Source organism: Tachypleus tridentatus, chromosome 4 (assembly GCF_004210375.1).
Source record: "Tachypleus tridentatus isolate NWPU-2018 chromosome 4, ASM421037v1, whole genome shotgun sequence".
In the NCBI taxonomy this organism is placed as follows: domain Eukaryota; kingdom Metazoa; phylum Arthropoda; class Merostomata; order Xiphosura; family Limulidae; genus Tachypleus; species Tachypleus tridentatus.
Window position 1 is genome coordinate 74150787 of NC_134828.1, and position 15731 is coordinate 74166517.

The 15731-nt window shown below is 33.4% G+C and overlaps 1 protein-coding gene across 3 annotated transcripts in view; it reads left to right on the forward strand.

The window, feature by feature from the left end:
* Window positions 1-15731, forward strand: part of LOC143249448 (serine/threonine-protein kinase MRCK alpha-like) — a 135939-nt gene that overhangs the window by 112411 nt on the left and 7797 nt on the right. For all 3 annotated transcript variants that reach the window (XM_076499303.1, XM_076499305.1, XM_076499304.1), the window contains 5 exons: window positions 848-955; window positions 3108-3188; window positions 4457-4554; window positions 6250-6452; window positions 9023-9122. In XM_076499303.1, coding sequence (XP_076355418.1) covers window positions 848-955; window positions 3108-3188; window positions 4457-4554; window positions 6250-6452; window positions 9023-9122 — 590 coding nt within the window. The remainder of the gene's footprint in view (window positions 1-847; window positions 956-3107; window positions 3189-4456; window positions 4555-6249; window positions 6453-9022; window positions 9123-15731) is intronic.

Consider the following 15731-nt stretch of genomic DNA (forward strand, 5'->3'; position numbering starts at 1 on the left):
CTATTTTAAAGCTAATGTTTGGTATCCTGTTTAAGTGTTGGTGTTAGTTGTTGGGTATAGGCTCTGCTATTTTGTATACATCCCATTCATTGTTATGAATTAAAAATTTAGTGACCTAAGAGATGAGACCATTTTAAAATAAAATATTAACTCGGCACTCTCTCCTCTTGCATCACTCTGATCCCCCTTTGCAGTACATTCTCATAAAAGAAAAAGAAAGCATAAAATATGTTAGTACATAGGACATGTTGGTATAGAGGTCTCACTTCACTGTCCATCCTCATCTCTGCCATAACCATGGTCAGCAAAATATTCAGTTACAACCTGCAACGTATGAGCAATAATAAATTCTGAATGTCATTGTAAACATACCTTTATGTTAAGTGTGACAACACTTTTAAGTACCAACTGAAGCTGTAAAGAAACTTTTATGAGAAAAAAAGGATTTGAATTTGTGGTTTTTGAAGCGATCTGGTATATGTTTAAAAGTACAAGACAGAAAAAAAGTCATATATGGAAACATGCAAAAAATCTCAAAAATTGTATTTCATATTCTTCAGGGTACGATTATTTTCTGTTAGCCTTTTTCTGTTGATCAGTTGTAGATACTGAACTGTGAATTTTTACTAAAAGTTTAATTCTTATGGCTTGATTTAATCACCAACTCAATGTGTGTATGAAAGCTAATAGAGATAAAACAAAATTTATTCTTTGGGATAATGAACAAAGTAATGCTTATCACAAAGAGTTTTTTTTATAAATTTGTAAAAAGAAGTTGAAAACGTTAAAGTAATATGTAGATGTTACTTTAATGATTATCACTCCCTTTCATGCTCTTTGATATTAGGTATGATTCCACTGGACAGTATAGAGTTTGCCTTTCTTCGTCACAGTCCTATGGATGCCTTGTTGTCAGCAGAACTTCCAAACAATGAGTACCTTCTAGTCTTTAGTCGTAAGTTTTTGTTTGTATTTTTTAATTGGTTTAAATGTAATGATGTATATAAAATTAATGCTTCTATAGGTGCTCATCCACTTATACAGTACTATACAGATTCTACAATGAGTTGGATATACTTTTGCAACTTATTGTTTAGCTATATTTATTATATATTTATTTTACTGTTGGTGGGATTAATTTTGTGTATGGGAAGCATGATGATAATCTCATGGAGCAAAATCAATAACTTAAACTTTCTGTAGGTTCATTTATTATGGTTGGTTGGTTGGTTGATATTTTAATATCTGTGTAATCTATAATGTATTTATTTGTTACTCTACACAGATTTTAATCCTACTGAAATCTTTACTCATTCTATTTTAAGTTTTCAAATGTTTTTGTGATATATAAATACAGAATATTTTTGTGGACAGCTAGAGTTTTGAAATTTACTATTGCAGTAAATGTTGAAATTTTTAAATGCTTATTTATATTTTAATGATAGATTTTTAAAATAAATGAAAATTTGGTATTCCTTCAGATTACTTTAAGGTATACATCAATAGAAAGCATTAATACATTAAAAACAAACTTCAAATATTTGTTCTGCTTTATTACAAGGAATAGAAAATGTTATTTGTTCTATCCTATCTGCTTCTCAGTATTGAAGTTTGTTCTGCTTAACAGTCTAAAGAAATGTAATAATAGTCTTGGTATCCCATCTTTTTTAAAACCCAAACATACCGACTTTCACTGTACTGTTTTAAAGGTGTTTCCCATCCTGTTAGAATAATTTCAAATGTCAAGTGTTTATGTATTTATTATAGATTGTATATCTGAATGGATTGTATAGTTCAAACTATTCTCAAGATATGGTCAAACTTCTCAAAATGATTATGAATTAACTTGTAGAAACCAAAAATGTTTAGATTAAATTTAATATTTTTCATATTTTAAGAAAAAACATTTTAAGTTTGGAACATTAATTTCTTTACAAGTGAAAAAAAATTCAAGTTTACATTTTATTTTTGAAAATAGGTAATCCATGTTTTTAATTTAAATTGTAAGTAAAATTATATTTTAATATAAATGTAACATTTAGGTTTTCCTCTTTAGAATGAAAATATGGTCAATAACAATTTCGTTTTAAATAACTCTTCAATAGAAGAGTGTAAAACTGGTTTGAAGTTGAACTCCTTATTACACTAATGAACATAAGATTAAGGTAGCATATACCTTTAACACAGTGTTATTTAGGTTTTGGCCTTTTTGTGAGAAGAATCATCTTCATGCTATGCTTTTCTGTATGAAAATGTACTGAAATAAGTACAAAGGCATGTTCTAACACATGTTATGTAAAATTACCATTGCAGCTAATTTGGATATTATAAAGGTAAAGAAATACAAAATAAATGACTTGAAGTTACAAGTTAAACATCACTATGAGAATGTCTCTTTTCAGATTTTGAGAAAAATATGCTTAAAGGCACTTAAATGAAAAACCTTTAATATTTCTTAATTAATCTAAACATCCTTAAAAAGTAAGAATTTTTTTTTGCACTGGGCATTAAAAGTAAAGTGGTTAAGTGGTAGGAACTGGTTCAGTTTTTAACTACTGCTATTGTTTCATCTAGATGTTTGAGATAACATGAATTAGACTCAACAGCTTGATATCTAACTAGCTCTGTTTAACTCATTCTCTCATTTTATCTAGGTGGTTTAGTCATTGTGGATTAAACATGGCAGCTTGGTACCTGGCTGACTCAATTTTAACTACTTTTTCATTTTATCTAGGTGTTTGAGTTAACAGTTTTAATAAATTTTATCATTTCATTTGGTTGTGTGAGTTGGTATGAATTGCTGTTGAGATTGTGTGTATTGATTAGTTCAGTGCAAATTGATATGTAATATTTTCCTGTTTCTAGGTCAACAAGTGTTGTCATAATATTTTAACATATGCTTAATAAATGCTGATACATATTTAATCCAAAAATGAATTTGTAAAGTATTAATGAACTTTCATAGCATAGCGTTGGCTTCATAAAGTCTATTTTTTGGTGTGAAAAAGTTGTTTTTGTTTTGTTTTAGCTTAAGAACCTAAAAAGCTATTTGATAGTTTTTTATGTTACCTGGGAATACTTTAAGAAGTACATTTTATGACTTACAGAACTTGGAGTTTATGTTAACAAAGATGGAGTAAAATCCAGAGAAAAAGAACTCATGTTCACTGCTAGCCCCACGGCAGTCAGTAAGTGATGAAAAATAATGTGTATTGTTTTTATTATTATAAGTTATTAATGTTAGCTTAGGACACAAGTAACATGTATGTACAGTTACAAGGTTAAAAAGATAATTCAATTGGGATGAAGGTTATGAAACTGTTTACCTGAATACACACACCAATTAAAACAAAATTCATCATATCACACATTGCTTTTACTTTTATTTTGGTTAATTTCTTTACTATTAACATTTGTTATCTCTTAGAATTAGCCTTTAATTGTAGAAGTTGTTTAATATGTTACATATTTTGGATTGATGAGACTAAAATAACATGCTTGAAACCTTATTTGACAGTTCGTTAATAGTAGGTTCAGTGGAAAAATAATAGATTGGAGTGGTGTTCTAGGACTTTCAGTTTTACATCTGTGTTTCATGGTATTGTAATTTCAAATCCTTAGTGACTTATAATTAGGTTACTGTTGTAATTTTTCTCTTTTCATTACTGTCTTTCTTGTAATAATGTACATGTGCTAGTTTTATTAGTCTTATTTAGTAATATATTCTAGTTACTGTTTCAAGCTCTTTAGTGGCTCAGTGGTAGTGTGAGAGCTATAATCTACTCATTGTACTTGGTTCTTGAAAAACATCATTATTACTGAATCGTCTGACTTTTGTTAACATTTCAGGTTTATTTGAAACCCTTGTAAATTGTTTAAAGCTGTGATGGACTTGAAGTACTTGTAGTTGTTGCCATATTACCCACACATACACACACATATATATATCTAGCTTCTTATGATAAATGTTAATTATTTACATTGATATGAGACTTCGTGTGTTTGTAGTCCTCAAGCTGGCAACAGTGTGTTATTAGGTTAAGTAAATGGACAATGAAGATCATAGATTTTTTTTTCAATTAGCTGAGAGTAAAATTGCTACTTGGTAAAATGTTTCCAAGTGATTAAGAGCCTGTTTAACAGTTTGATGGTGAAATACTGAGATTATAGAACCCTAAAGGTAATGTACAACTATTAAAATATAAAAAAAATAAACACAAGTAAATCACATTTTCACTCTGTCTATATATAGATATGTAATTATCTTTTATTATATTTCCACAAACTTGTATCAATTTTAATTTGTACATTTCAGTTTCTAAAATCATCTTTCTCCTTTTTTTAAATGGTTAAGTCAAAAAAATTTTTTTTTCTGATGGCTGGCTTTTTATAGTTAGGAAAAAAATTCTAATTTATTACCATTAGTATGAATTGTAATAAACTGCCACACTTTCAGGTTTCCGTAGTCAGTACCTGTCGATGTATAGTGAAACCCATGTGGATATTTTTGATGTTATCTTGGGTAACTGGATACAAACTGTTAATATCCCAAAGGTATTTTACCAGTTTCTTTATTTATTTCAGTACTTGCAAGGTTAATCTAAAGTTGTCTTCCAGAAAATTCTGCATATCATTTGTGAAATTATTCTGTTCTCTTTGTATGTGGTCTAAAAAACTGCAAACTTATAACTTTAACCCTATCTGTACCATTCTGCACCTTTCAGGGGTTGAGTGCACAATTTAAGTAAGAATAGTAATTGTAGCTTTATTTCAACAGTTTTTCAAGAAATATTTTTAATTGATATTTTGTTACTTTGCAGCATTTATTTAGTGTAATTTGCAAATAAAAATGAAAAATATTTGAAATTTATTTTTTTATGATTTTATGAGTAGTCTCATCTGTAAACAATGTATTTATTTGTTGTTTAAGAAAACTAACATCCCTTGAGAATATTTTGTTTTTCACAATTCTGTTTCCCAGATTTTATTAGTACAGACCTTTTTTAATGATTGCACAGTATGTTATGTAATGTTGATCAGCTTTGAAAATAGCTGCAGGCAAAGGTTGATTATTATTAGAATAGGTTATAAACAACTCACATTAGTATGAAGTGAATAGAAATATTTGGGAAGTGATTTTGGGGAAAATACACAAAACAACAACAGAATATAATGAGAAGTTCAGAAGACTTGAGAACAAATCACAGATCTGGAAATTTGTTTTTGTATAGTTTATTCAGATGTTATTTTAGTTTCTGAAAATTTTCAATCTTAAGTTATATTTGTTTCAAAACTATGAAATTTTTTTCTGTGACAGATAAGCCTAGTTAGGTTTAAAGAGGTGGCAGAACAGTATTCTGGTGGCTCCAGTTGTTAGTCGTAATTGTTCAGTAGACCATTGAAACAATTCAAATAAGTAAAAGAATTTATTCATTAAAAAGTGCCTGTAATTATTAGATATAAATTATTTCTAACCTTTCCTAATGGCATTATGACAGGTTGGTTTATAGGTTACAACTAAAGCTGTCAGATTTTGCTGTTTTCACAACTTATTGCTGCAATATGTAAGATAAAAGTATTAAAATAAATTTGAACTTTGTGATGAACAACTAAAAAAAACTAAAATTTTAGTATCAAAGAAAGTATTTGTCAAACAGCACATTTTAGAATTTTTGAAATTTCACAATATTAGAATGATAGAAATGTAAATCAGAACCTATATGTAGTACAGAAGTTCCATTATGGTTTTCAACTTCCAATTTCCAGCACCCTGTACAAATATAAGTTGTATTTGTCTAGCTGTAGTGTCATGTATTATTTCTCCTGTATAATTTATACTGTTCTATTTGATCACTGTTTCGTAGTACTTGCTGTATGTGTAATTATTGACAGCATAAAATGGTATCAAATATATTTTTGTTTTATAGAGAGTATTGTTGGTTAAAAGTACTTAGGTGTAGTTTTATGCATCACTTTTTACAACAATTATAATAATAATTTAATGTAATAATTATAGTGTTGTGTATGAATATTATGCATTCTTAATTATTGTAAATATTTAGCTGTAGAATAGTGTACTGTTATGGTTCATGTGCATTTTCTATGGATTTGTTTTTTTTCCACTTCTGAATTGTTCTAATATAATACCCTCATTTATCCCATTAACATTTTTCCTGGATTTTTAAAGCAATTTACTTGTGAATTATGACCTTATTATTTTATACTACATTTAATTTTGTGTTTCTTCAGAGTAAACCTTTAAGCAGGACAGGAGAAGTGGTTAGTACATGTACATCCGATCTTCCTCAAGTTCTTTACTTCCACAATATTCAAGATGAAGAGAACTTAATACATGTACCTGATCCTAATATCCAGGGTCAGCAGACAGGGTCAGGGAAAATTAGCATAACAAGAATGAGAAGAAAGTTTTCTGCACGAGACCCAAATCGCATGTGAGAAACCTTCAAATAATTACACTGTTTTATAATGTATAATTACTTTTAGATACCTTTTACATTTGGAAATATTTGTGGCATTAATAATGACAAAAATAAAATTATAAAAAGAAGAAAGATATACAATGACTAGAGTTACATGAAACTAATCAGTAAGAGAGGAGTGAGGTAATGCTTTAGAAGAAAGTTACCATCAGTTACTGATATCAGTTTATGAATTACTATCTTCTGACAAGAGTATTCATTAGATTTTTACAAAGTGCATTTATGTTTGAGAAAAAACAGTCTGTTACAAACTGGATTATTGTTTTTTAGCTGTTCCCTTAGAAGTTTTGTTTGGGAAAGAATAACAAGAATTCGGGACAACTGTATCTTTATAATGTTTAGGAGTAATTTTATATTAAATATGAACAGAGCAAGTGTATTTTCATGTTATTTTAACTTTGTTTCTAAGAGGTAATTATAAGTTAAATTAGAACAGGACAGGTGTATATTATGTTTTGAGTAAATGTAATTGAATTAAGGATAGGACAGGTGGATTTTATTACAATATGACAAATAAGTACATGAAATATGTAATTTTATTATGTTTTTAACTCTCTTTCTGTGGGCTCATTCCCAGGGACTCACCTTGTAACCATTTTGTGTTTGTTATAATTTTTGTACCAAAATGTTTAATACAGTATGTGTATCTTCACAAAATGTTGAAGATTATCAGTAAACAATTAAAATATCAGGTTTTTTATATAGTAATTTGCTCTTCCATTTTTTTCTTCTCAAATGTTGGCTGTCCAATGTGCAAAGTAATTTTTATTGTAAGGTTAAAAATACCATCATGCATCAGCAGAATTATCGGATTTCACATGTAAAATCTTTATAACCTCGAAGTAGTTGCCACATGTTTGTTGTTGTTTGCTTTGTTTCTTTTGTATAAAAAACTTTAAATTTTATCTGTAATTTTTACCATTGTATCTCTGTGTGGGTTTGTTCAGCTTGACTGACCTTGCAACTGCTATTAAAAAAATTAGGAAATAAATATAAATTATGCTTCTTTTCATTCTAGAATAAGTACAGAGTATAACACATAGCCACAAATGTTTAGTCTAAATAGATTAAACCTCATAACAATATACATCTATATATACATTTATAATTTTTATTTTATTGGCTTTTTAGTTGTCTGAAGAACATTACAAAAGTTGCAGTGTATATGCACATGTGCACTCATTTTACCATATCCAGTAGTATAAAACTGGCCTTCACAAAGTGACTTGTCTTAGATTTGTTCTAGTGAACCAGTATTTTGTAAAATACAGCCATGCTTTGGTTTATAATGCATTATATATGTGTATATATTATTGCTATGTATAAATAGGTTTTTAAATTTCAATTATTTTCCTCAAAGCATAGAACAGTAAATAAAAATATAGAAAACAGTGATCTCTTCTACTTACGAAGTTTGTATTCTCTTGCTGCCTGCCATAATTTGTTAAGCCTTGTCAAATTTTACAAAATAATTTTTTTAAATTTTTATATATGCATTTTGAAATAACAAAAAAATCATAAATTACTGAATCAATGCCACAGAATTCCACTATAATTTATTAGGTGTAGAAACTAAGCTGTATTTGGGTCTAAAATATATGCATTTCTAGTTTCATTATCTCTTACCTCTTTTTTTTTTATTAGTTATGTACGTTTTCATAGAGTGAAGTAGGTGTACCTAAGTAACCAAGTTTTTCAAAAAATGGAAGAGGTGGGATAATTAGCCACCTTGGTTGAATCATTAAATGTAATGTAATCTCAGAAAATAGTATGTTCTTACTTTAAATTCTAGCTTGTCAATATCAGTAACTGAATTTTTAATTAATAAAATACTAAACACTTTATAGTTGGATTTCCTAAACATCTAATTTGAATCAAACCTGTATTAACATACATGTAATACACAGAAATTGATATCTTAGAATTTGTTTGATATTTACTTTTAAATTAAGAAATTAACTAATGTATAATACTAAAATTGGAATTATAATTTGCAGTTTGATGCCAGACTTACTGAGATGCATTTCACAAAATACTAATTAAATAAAATTTTGAAAGCATGTCTACAAACATGATAACATACCCTCTGATCTCTCCTTGTATTAAAATCCATCTTCGTAGGGCTAAGATTCAGATAGTGACAGAAAAATTGTACTTTAAGTTTTGAATAAATAACTGTATAAGTGAAATTAAGACAAGACAGGACAGCTGTTATTTCTATTATCTATTGAGTTAAACTATAACAGGGTAGTTTTGTCATTATTATGTTTTGAATAAAGACTTCTGACAAAAATAATGGAACAACTGCATATATTACTTCTGCCTTAAAATACTGGAGAAAAATTTTCGATTTTATAGTTTCTATAAAGTAGTCAATTATTTGATATTTGTTGTATAGAGAAGTGGGTATTTTTTTTATAGTTAAAGGAGAACATTTTTTTCTTTATTCTTGTGTTATTTTACAAGTTTAACAAGTTATCTTTTGGTGTCAAATAATCTGTTTTGTTTTTATGTACATATAGAGTGGATAGAAAGTCCAGAATTATTTCTGGTCCTACAAACTTCAATCATGTGTCTCACATGGGACCTGGAGAATTTCACAATCTGAGTGCTTTACCAACTGTAAGTTATATTCATTTCCCAACATGTACATTCTAAGTGTTTGAGAGGCTACAACTTCCTTGTACATTTTAATGTAATGTTGATTTAACTTTTTATTCACATCAAAACTTTATTTCTAATAAAATGAATATAGTTTGAATTAAAAAAAAGACAACTTTATCAGCACTAAGTTATGAATATATTATAATTCAGTAATAGATTTATGTTTCAGTAGTTTTGTTTAAAACTGTACTTCATGAATTGGTAAAAGACATGGTTGTATCCTGAAGTAGCAGTCCCAGTAGCACTAGATGGGTTGTGGTACTGCATAACAAAAACAACTTAATTATAATGACTTGAATGCATTTGCTATAAGAATCGCTAGGAACTCATCTTCCAAATGAATTATGCATCTGTTTCAATGCGAACACTGTATCTTTGGGCTTTATTATGCTATTAGTTTCATAAAATATTGAAATTAACAACTTGTTATATATGTTTCTAATCACCCTTGATAAAAATAATGATATAGTTGTACCTGTTTTTTGTTTGTTTAACCAAATGGTGCTATTCATAATATAAAACAACAAAGTAAAGTTCTTCTAATACCTCATAATCAAGCAGCATAATCAAGTGTGTCATTACTTCGTTCGACCCTTGTTTCCTCAGTGTGGATTCCTGTACGTAGTGAGGAGACTTTCCAGGGAAGGTTCTGTTCTTTCAATCTACCTCATCTGGGATCTAAACATCCACCAACGTGTTTGCTGCGCATGGTGACCCGTGAATGCTAGGAGAGAATCCTGATGGTTGAGGGTCCAACCATAACACGCCACTTTGGCCTTGAATTCTGTAGATCGGTGGCCTTGGGGTGGCCCCCCTTGGATCAATCGGCTAGTCCATTTGGGTTGGGTCAACTAAGTACCAGTGTTGGATGTTCTCAACAGGTGTTGTGGACATTGTATCTGATGCTGGTGTTTGGGTATAGTGCTCCTGAAACCCTAGTGTTGCTGCAGTGTCCTTGTTTGACATTGTAGTGCATTCCCTTGTAGGACTCCATGATGGGTTGGGGTCAGTGGGCACCAAAATATTCCTTTTTTTATTATGGATTCTCCAAATAAAAACATAAATAAAATAGTGAAAAACAATCCATAGGTAAAGAACTACGTTCTGAAGGTTCTGAGTAGCAATCCTCAACATCTGTAACACCTGTTGTACCTCATTTTCTTATCCTACTTTCTCTTTTAGACAAACCTTTAGGGCAAATGTCTCCCTTTTTCATTCAGAAGGGATTAGATGGACTTGCTGGTTCTCCAAAGTCAGTAAAGAAGCTTTGATCTGGTGACATATTGGTGGAATCATCCACATCTCAACACAGTGAACTCCTCTTTCATTCAAAGGCAATTGGGGATATACCAATCGAGGTTACATCTCGTGCTACTTTGAATTCATCATGAGGAGTTATTGTTGAGAGGGATTTGAAGAACATCCCAGGTTAGAGATTCTCACTGGTTTTTCCACCCAAGGAGTTTCTGTACTGAGGCATATATCCACTCGCAAAGATGGAATTATGATGCCGACCAATGTCCTTATTCTCACATTTACGTCACCACATCCACCTGCCACTATCCCAGGCAGGTTATCTTAATTGCAGAGAATGGCCATACATTCCAAACCATCTCCAATGTTTCCAGTGTCAGTGGTTTGGTCATTCGAAGACATCATATCGTGGTTTCTTGATGTGTACTTGTTGTGGTGGCAAGGACCACGATGCCTGTGAGTGTGAAACGGACCCTCGTTGTGTCAATTGTAATTGTTCTCACCCATCCTACTTTCGTTCTTGCTCTAAATGGTTGGAAGAAAAAGAGGTGCAGTGTTTGAAAACAATTCATAACAATACTTATCCTGAGGCTCAAGAGTTGTTGTCTGCCACTTCATCCTGGACGTATGCTGCTGCACTTTGTTCCACTACTACAGTGGGAGTGCAGGTGAATCTCTCTGTGTTTCCAAAAGAATAATTCTCTAATCAAATGTAAAGTCTTTTGATCTTTATGGTTAAAAAAGTTGATGAATCAATTTCAACACTCATCTCTGTCCCTTACATGCATTCCAACAAATCCCAAGATCCACTTCCTTTGGTTCCGGGTACAGGCATTTCCTCAGATACATCTTCTCCCACCCCAAGTTGAAAAACGATTATTTGTTCATGTCCTTAATCACTGAAATCCTCTTCCTAAGTGATATTTACTGCCAATTGACCCAGGGCAGGATCCATGGAGGTTGGTAGACCTTCCTCGAATAAAGACAATAAAGAAGAAAGACATGGTCATAAACAGAAGGGTTCTCCACCCAATTTGCCTACATGTAAATAAAAAATGACCATCGTGATACAATGGAACTGTCGAGGTTTATGTTCTAATCTGGATGACATCAAAACTCTGATTGCTTCCTACCATCCTGTATGTCTTTCCTTACAGAAAACATTTCTGAAACCTGCCGATACAGTCACCTTTCGGCAGTTTTCTTTGTACAGAAATGACAGGCTGTATGATGGATGAGTGCATGGAGAGGTGACACTGCTGGTTGATCAGCATGTGCCCACCCTGTCTTTGTCACTGGACACACCCTTGGAGGTCATAGCCATCTGTGTTTCCTTGGGTCTTACCATCACTGTTTGTTTTCTCAACCTGTTGCCTAGAGAGACCTGTGATCAATCAGACCTTGATGCTCTCACTGTACAGTTGCAGTCTCCCTTTTTAATTCCGGGGGACTTTAATAGACATCATCCCCTCTGGGGAAGTGCTGTTATTGATAGGAGGGGTCACTCTCTAGAACGTATGCTCTCTGATCACAACCTTTCTCTTTTTAATACAGATTCTTCTATTTAATTTCATGCACCTAGTCAATCCTCTACTGCTGTTGATATCTCAATTTGCTCCCCTTCATTTATTCTCCCATTTTTCATAAAGGATTGACAATAATCCATGAGACGGTGATCATTTTCCTATAATTTGAGAGAGACTGGCTGTGGTCGATGCCACCCGACCTGCGTGCCCCAGTGGAAGCTGGATCATGCAAACTGGCCCTCTTTCACTGCTCTCACAGAACTTGATACTGCCATTATCTGTAAGTCATCAATAAATGACTGTGTGGCAGCAGTAACTGACTGTATTATACAAGCAGCTGCTCAATGTATGCCTAAAACCTCAACACGTTTTCCACTATATCCTCTTCCATTGTGGAATCCTGCCTGCCACGTGGTACAGAGGGCTCAAAACAGGCCTGGGATACTTTTGGTAGATATCCCACACTTTCGAACTGCATCGCTTTCCAGCAGGCCCATGCACATGCTCGGTGGGTAAGATGTCAAAACCAGAAGGAATCTTGGATTAAGTCAACAACCAGCATATCTTCTACCACCAATTCCAAAGTCATATGGGGCAAGATTTGAAAGGTCAGTGAACAATATAATTCTGCCCCCCTCTTGATCTTGCTCTCTGATGGCCAGGAAGTTGCTAGTACCTGGAGTATCGCCAATACTCTAGGTGAAAGCTTATGCAAGTATCTAGCACTTCTGCTTCTTCCTCCACCTTCTTAGCCATCAAGACTCAGGCAGAGCAATCACCTCTTTTTTTTCAAGCTAATTGTCTCTATGACTATAATCGTCCCTTTACACTGGTAGAACTCAAACTGGCCCTTCATTGGTTTGGTAGTACATCAGTTGGACCTGATGATGTATGCTATGAAATGAAATGCCACCCATCTCCTGCTTCTCTTGCTATTTTTTTATTGTTTTGTAACTAGATCTGGCAGGAGAATGTTTTTCGTGATACCTGGCACCAAGTTATTGTCCTATCTTTCTCTGAGCCTCGGAAGGATCCTAAGATTCCTTCAAACTACCATCCAATTGCTTTGATGAGCTCTCTCTGCAAGACCTTAGAGAGGATGGTTAATGGTCATCTTGTTTGGTTCCTCAAATCAAACAACCTCCTCTTGCCCACCCAGTGTGGGTTCTGTGGACCACCTGATTTGACTTGAAATGTCCATCAGAGAAGCCTTTCTCAAATGACAAAATCTTGTATCAATATGACCTCCAAATGTATGTGATATATGGTTACTTGCCCATTTTTATCAAAGATTTTTTAATAGACAGGAGATTCCAAGTTCGTGTGGCTTCAACAATTTCCCTTCTTTTCTACAGGGACTTGGAGCCCTTCAGGGGGCTGTTTTGAGTGCCACATTTTTCAGTACAAAGATTAATGCCATCACTGGACAACTCCCTCTTGCTGTTGCAAACAGGCTCTATGTCGACAACTTTCACATCTCATGTCAGTTGTCAAATATGAGGTATAATGAGCGGCAGCTACAGACTACCTTTAATCGTTTGCTGAAGTGAACCACAGCAAATGGCTTTAACTTCTCCCTCTCTAAAACCGTTTGCATGCACTGTTTCCACCAACAGGGTATTCACCCTGATCCTGAACTCCATATCAGTGAAGTTGTGCTGTATGTTGTACCTGAGACAAAGTTCTTGGGGCTTATCTTTAACTGTAAGCTGACCTTTATACCTCACCTCAAGCAGCTACGGGTCAAATGTACAAAAGCACTGAACATCCTCCGTGTCCTCTCTTCCACCACTTTAGGAGCAAATCGATATTCTATGCTAAAGGTATATCATGCTTGTATTTGATCTAAACTCGATTATGGATCACTGGTCCATGGCTCTGCCAGAACCTCGGCCTTAAAGATGCTGGACCACATTCATTATCGAGGACTTTGGCTCTGCACTAGAGCTTTCTGCACTTCCCCAGTTCAGAGCTTATACATAGTCTCATGAACCTTCTTTTCACCTCTGCCATTTGCAACTGTCTTTACTATATGCTTCGAAACTTAGTTCCTTACCAAAGCATCCCACCTGGGGTTGTATTTTCCTTCCTTGATTGGCCATGCTTTTTCAGACCAGACAGTATGCCATTGCTCTTTTTAGCCTTCATATCTAGGTGCAGTTAGATGAATTGAGTCTGTCCTTGGATAACATTGCTGTATCCACTGGTCAGCCCATCCCTCCATGGTTTCTTACAGTCCCCAATTGTGACCTATCTTTGAGTCATCTGAGAAAAGTAGACACTCATGATTGGAAATACTGTCTGCTATTTGCTGAACATCTTTTGAACCATCCTTCCATTCTTCTTTATACAGATGGTTTGCAAGCAGATGACTGTGTGGGCTCTGCCATGGTTTGTTGTGGTTCGGTGGTTGTTCACAGAATCCTCTCTGCAGCTTCTGTGTTCACTGCTGAACTGTATGCCATTTCTCTTGCCCTGGATCACATAGAAGCAAAGCAGTACTCAGACTGCACTATTTATACTGGCTCGCTTAGTTTCTACTGGCCCTGGAATTGCTTCACGTTGGTTCACACCCCGTTCTCCCCAATATTGAAAACTGACTGGCCCATTTCTCTTTAACATCTACTTCTATCCAGTTTTTCTGGATACCCAGTCATGTTGGTATTCACAGGAACGAGCTCGCCGACACTGCAGCTAAGTCTATCTGCTTTGGTACTATCACTGCTGTGCCTGTCCCATACATGGACTATGGTCCTGTATTCAAGCCTTGGCTCCATGCCATCTGGCAGTCGACTTGGAGTGAGCAACACGAAAACAAGCTTTTCCAAATAAAACCCTGTATTAGACCTTGGCCGACTTGCTTCCGTAGGATCGGAAAGAGGAAGTTGTTCTAACTAGACTATGCATTGGTCACAGTTTTATAATCATCATTTTCTCTTATCTGGAACTGATGCACCAGTGTGTAACACTCGTATCACAATAAGCCACATTCTACTTTCTTGTCATCATTATGATTCACAATGATGGAACCATTTTAAGCATGTTCTGTCCCAAGGTTTGTCCACAACGTTAGACAGTGTTATTGGTGTTGGTGACACTGTCCACCTTGGTAATTTTTTTAGTTTTTTAAAGGCCATTAATCTTTTTAATGCCATTTAAGTTTTTTTAATATATACTTTACACCTTTTTAATGTGGCTTCCTTTTAAAATCACAGTTCATGTATTTCAATTTGAAATTAGAATCTGACCGTAACACTAAGTAACTTGAAACCAGGACTAGAAAGGCCAACTTCAGGTGACTGATGGTGGTTTTTGTACTTACCTGTTAGTCTTCCTGGCAAGTTATGATTATTACAGTCATGCTACAGAAAGTCCTTTACAACTTGAATTACTGTAGTTTTTCTCTTAATGTTGTAGACTAGATGTAAACATTGGTTTTATGCTCTTTATTTATTTATTTTTTAACTTTGTTTTGTTTTACCTTAATTTCCTTTTATGAATTTTACTGAATATACTTTTACCTTTTTACTGGACGTTTGGCGCAGATAGCCTAGCTGCTTTGTGCCATAAAACACTAAATCAACCAACCTACCAACCAATCCCATTTGTACAGATGGTTTGAAATCAGGTGACTGTGTAAGCTCTGCCATGGTTTGTTGTGGTTCCTTTTATGAATTTTACTAAATTTAATTTTAACTTTGTACTGGATGTTTGGTGCAGATAGCCTAACTGCTTTGTGCCATAAAACACTAAACCAACCAACCAGTCAATCCTTGTCATTAAATTA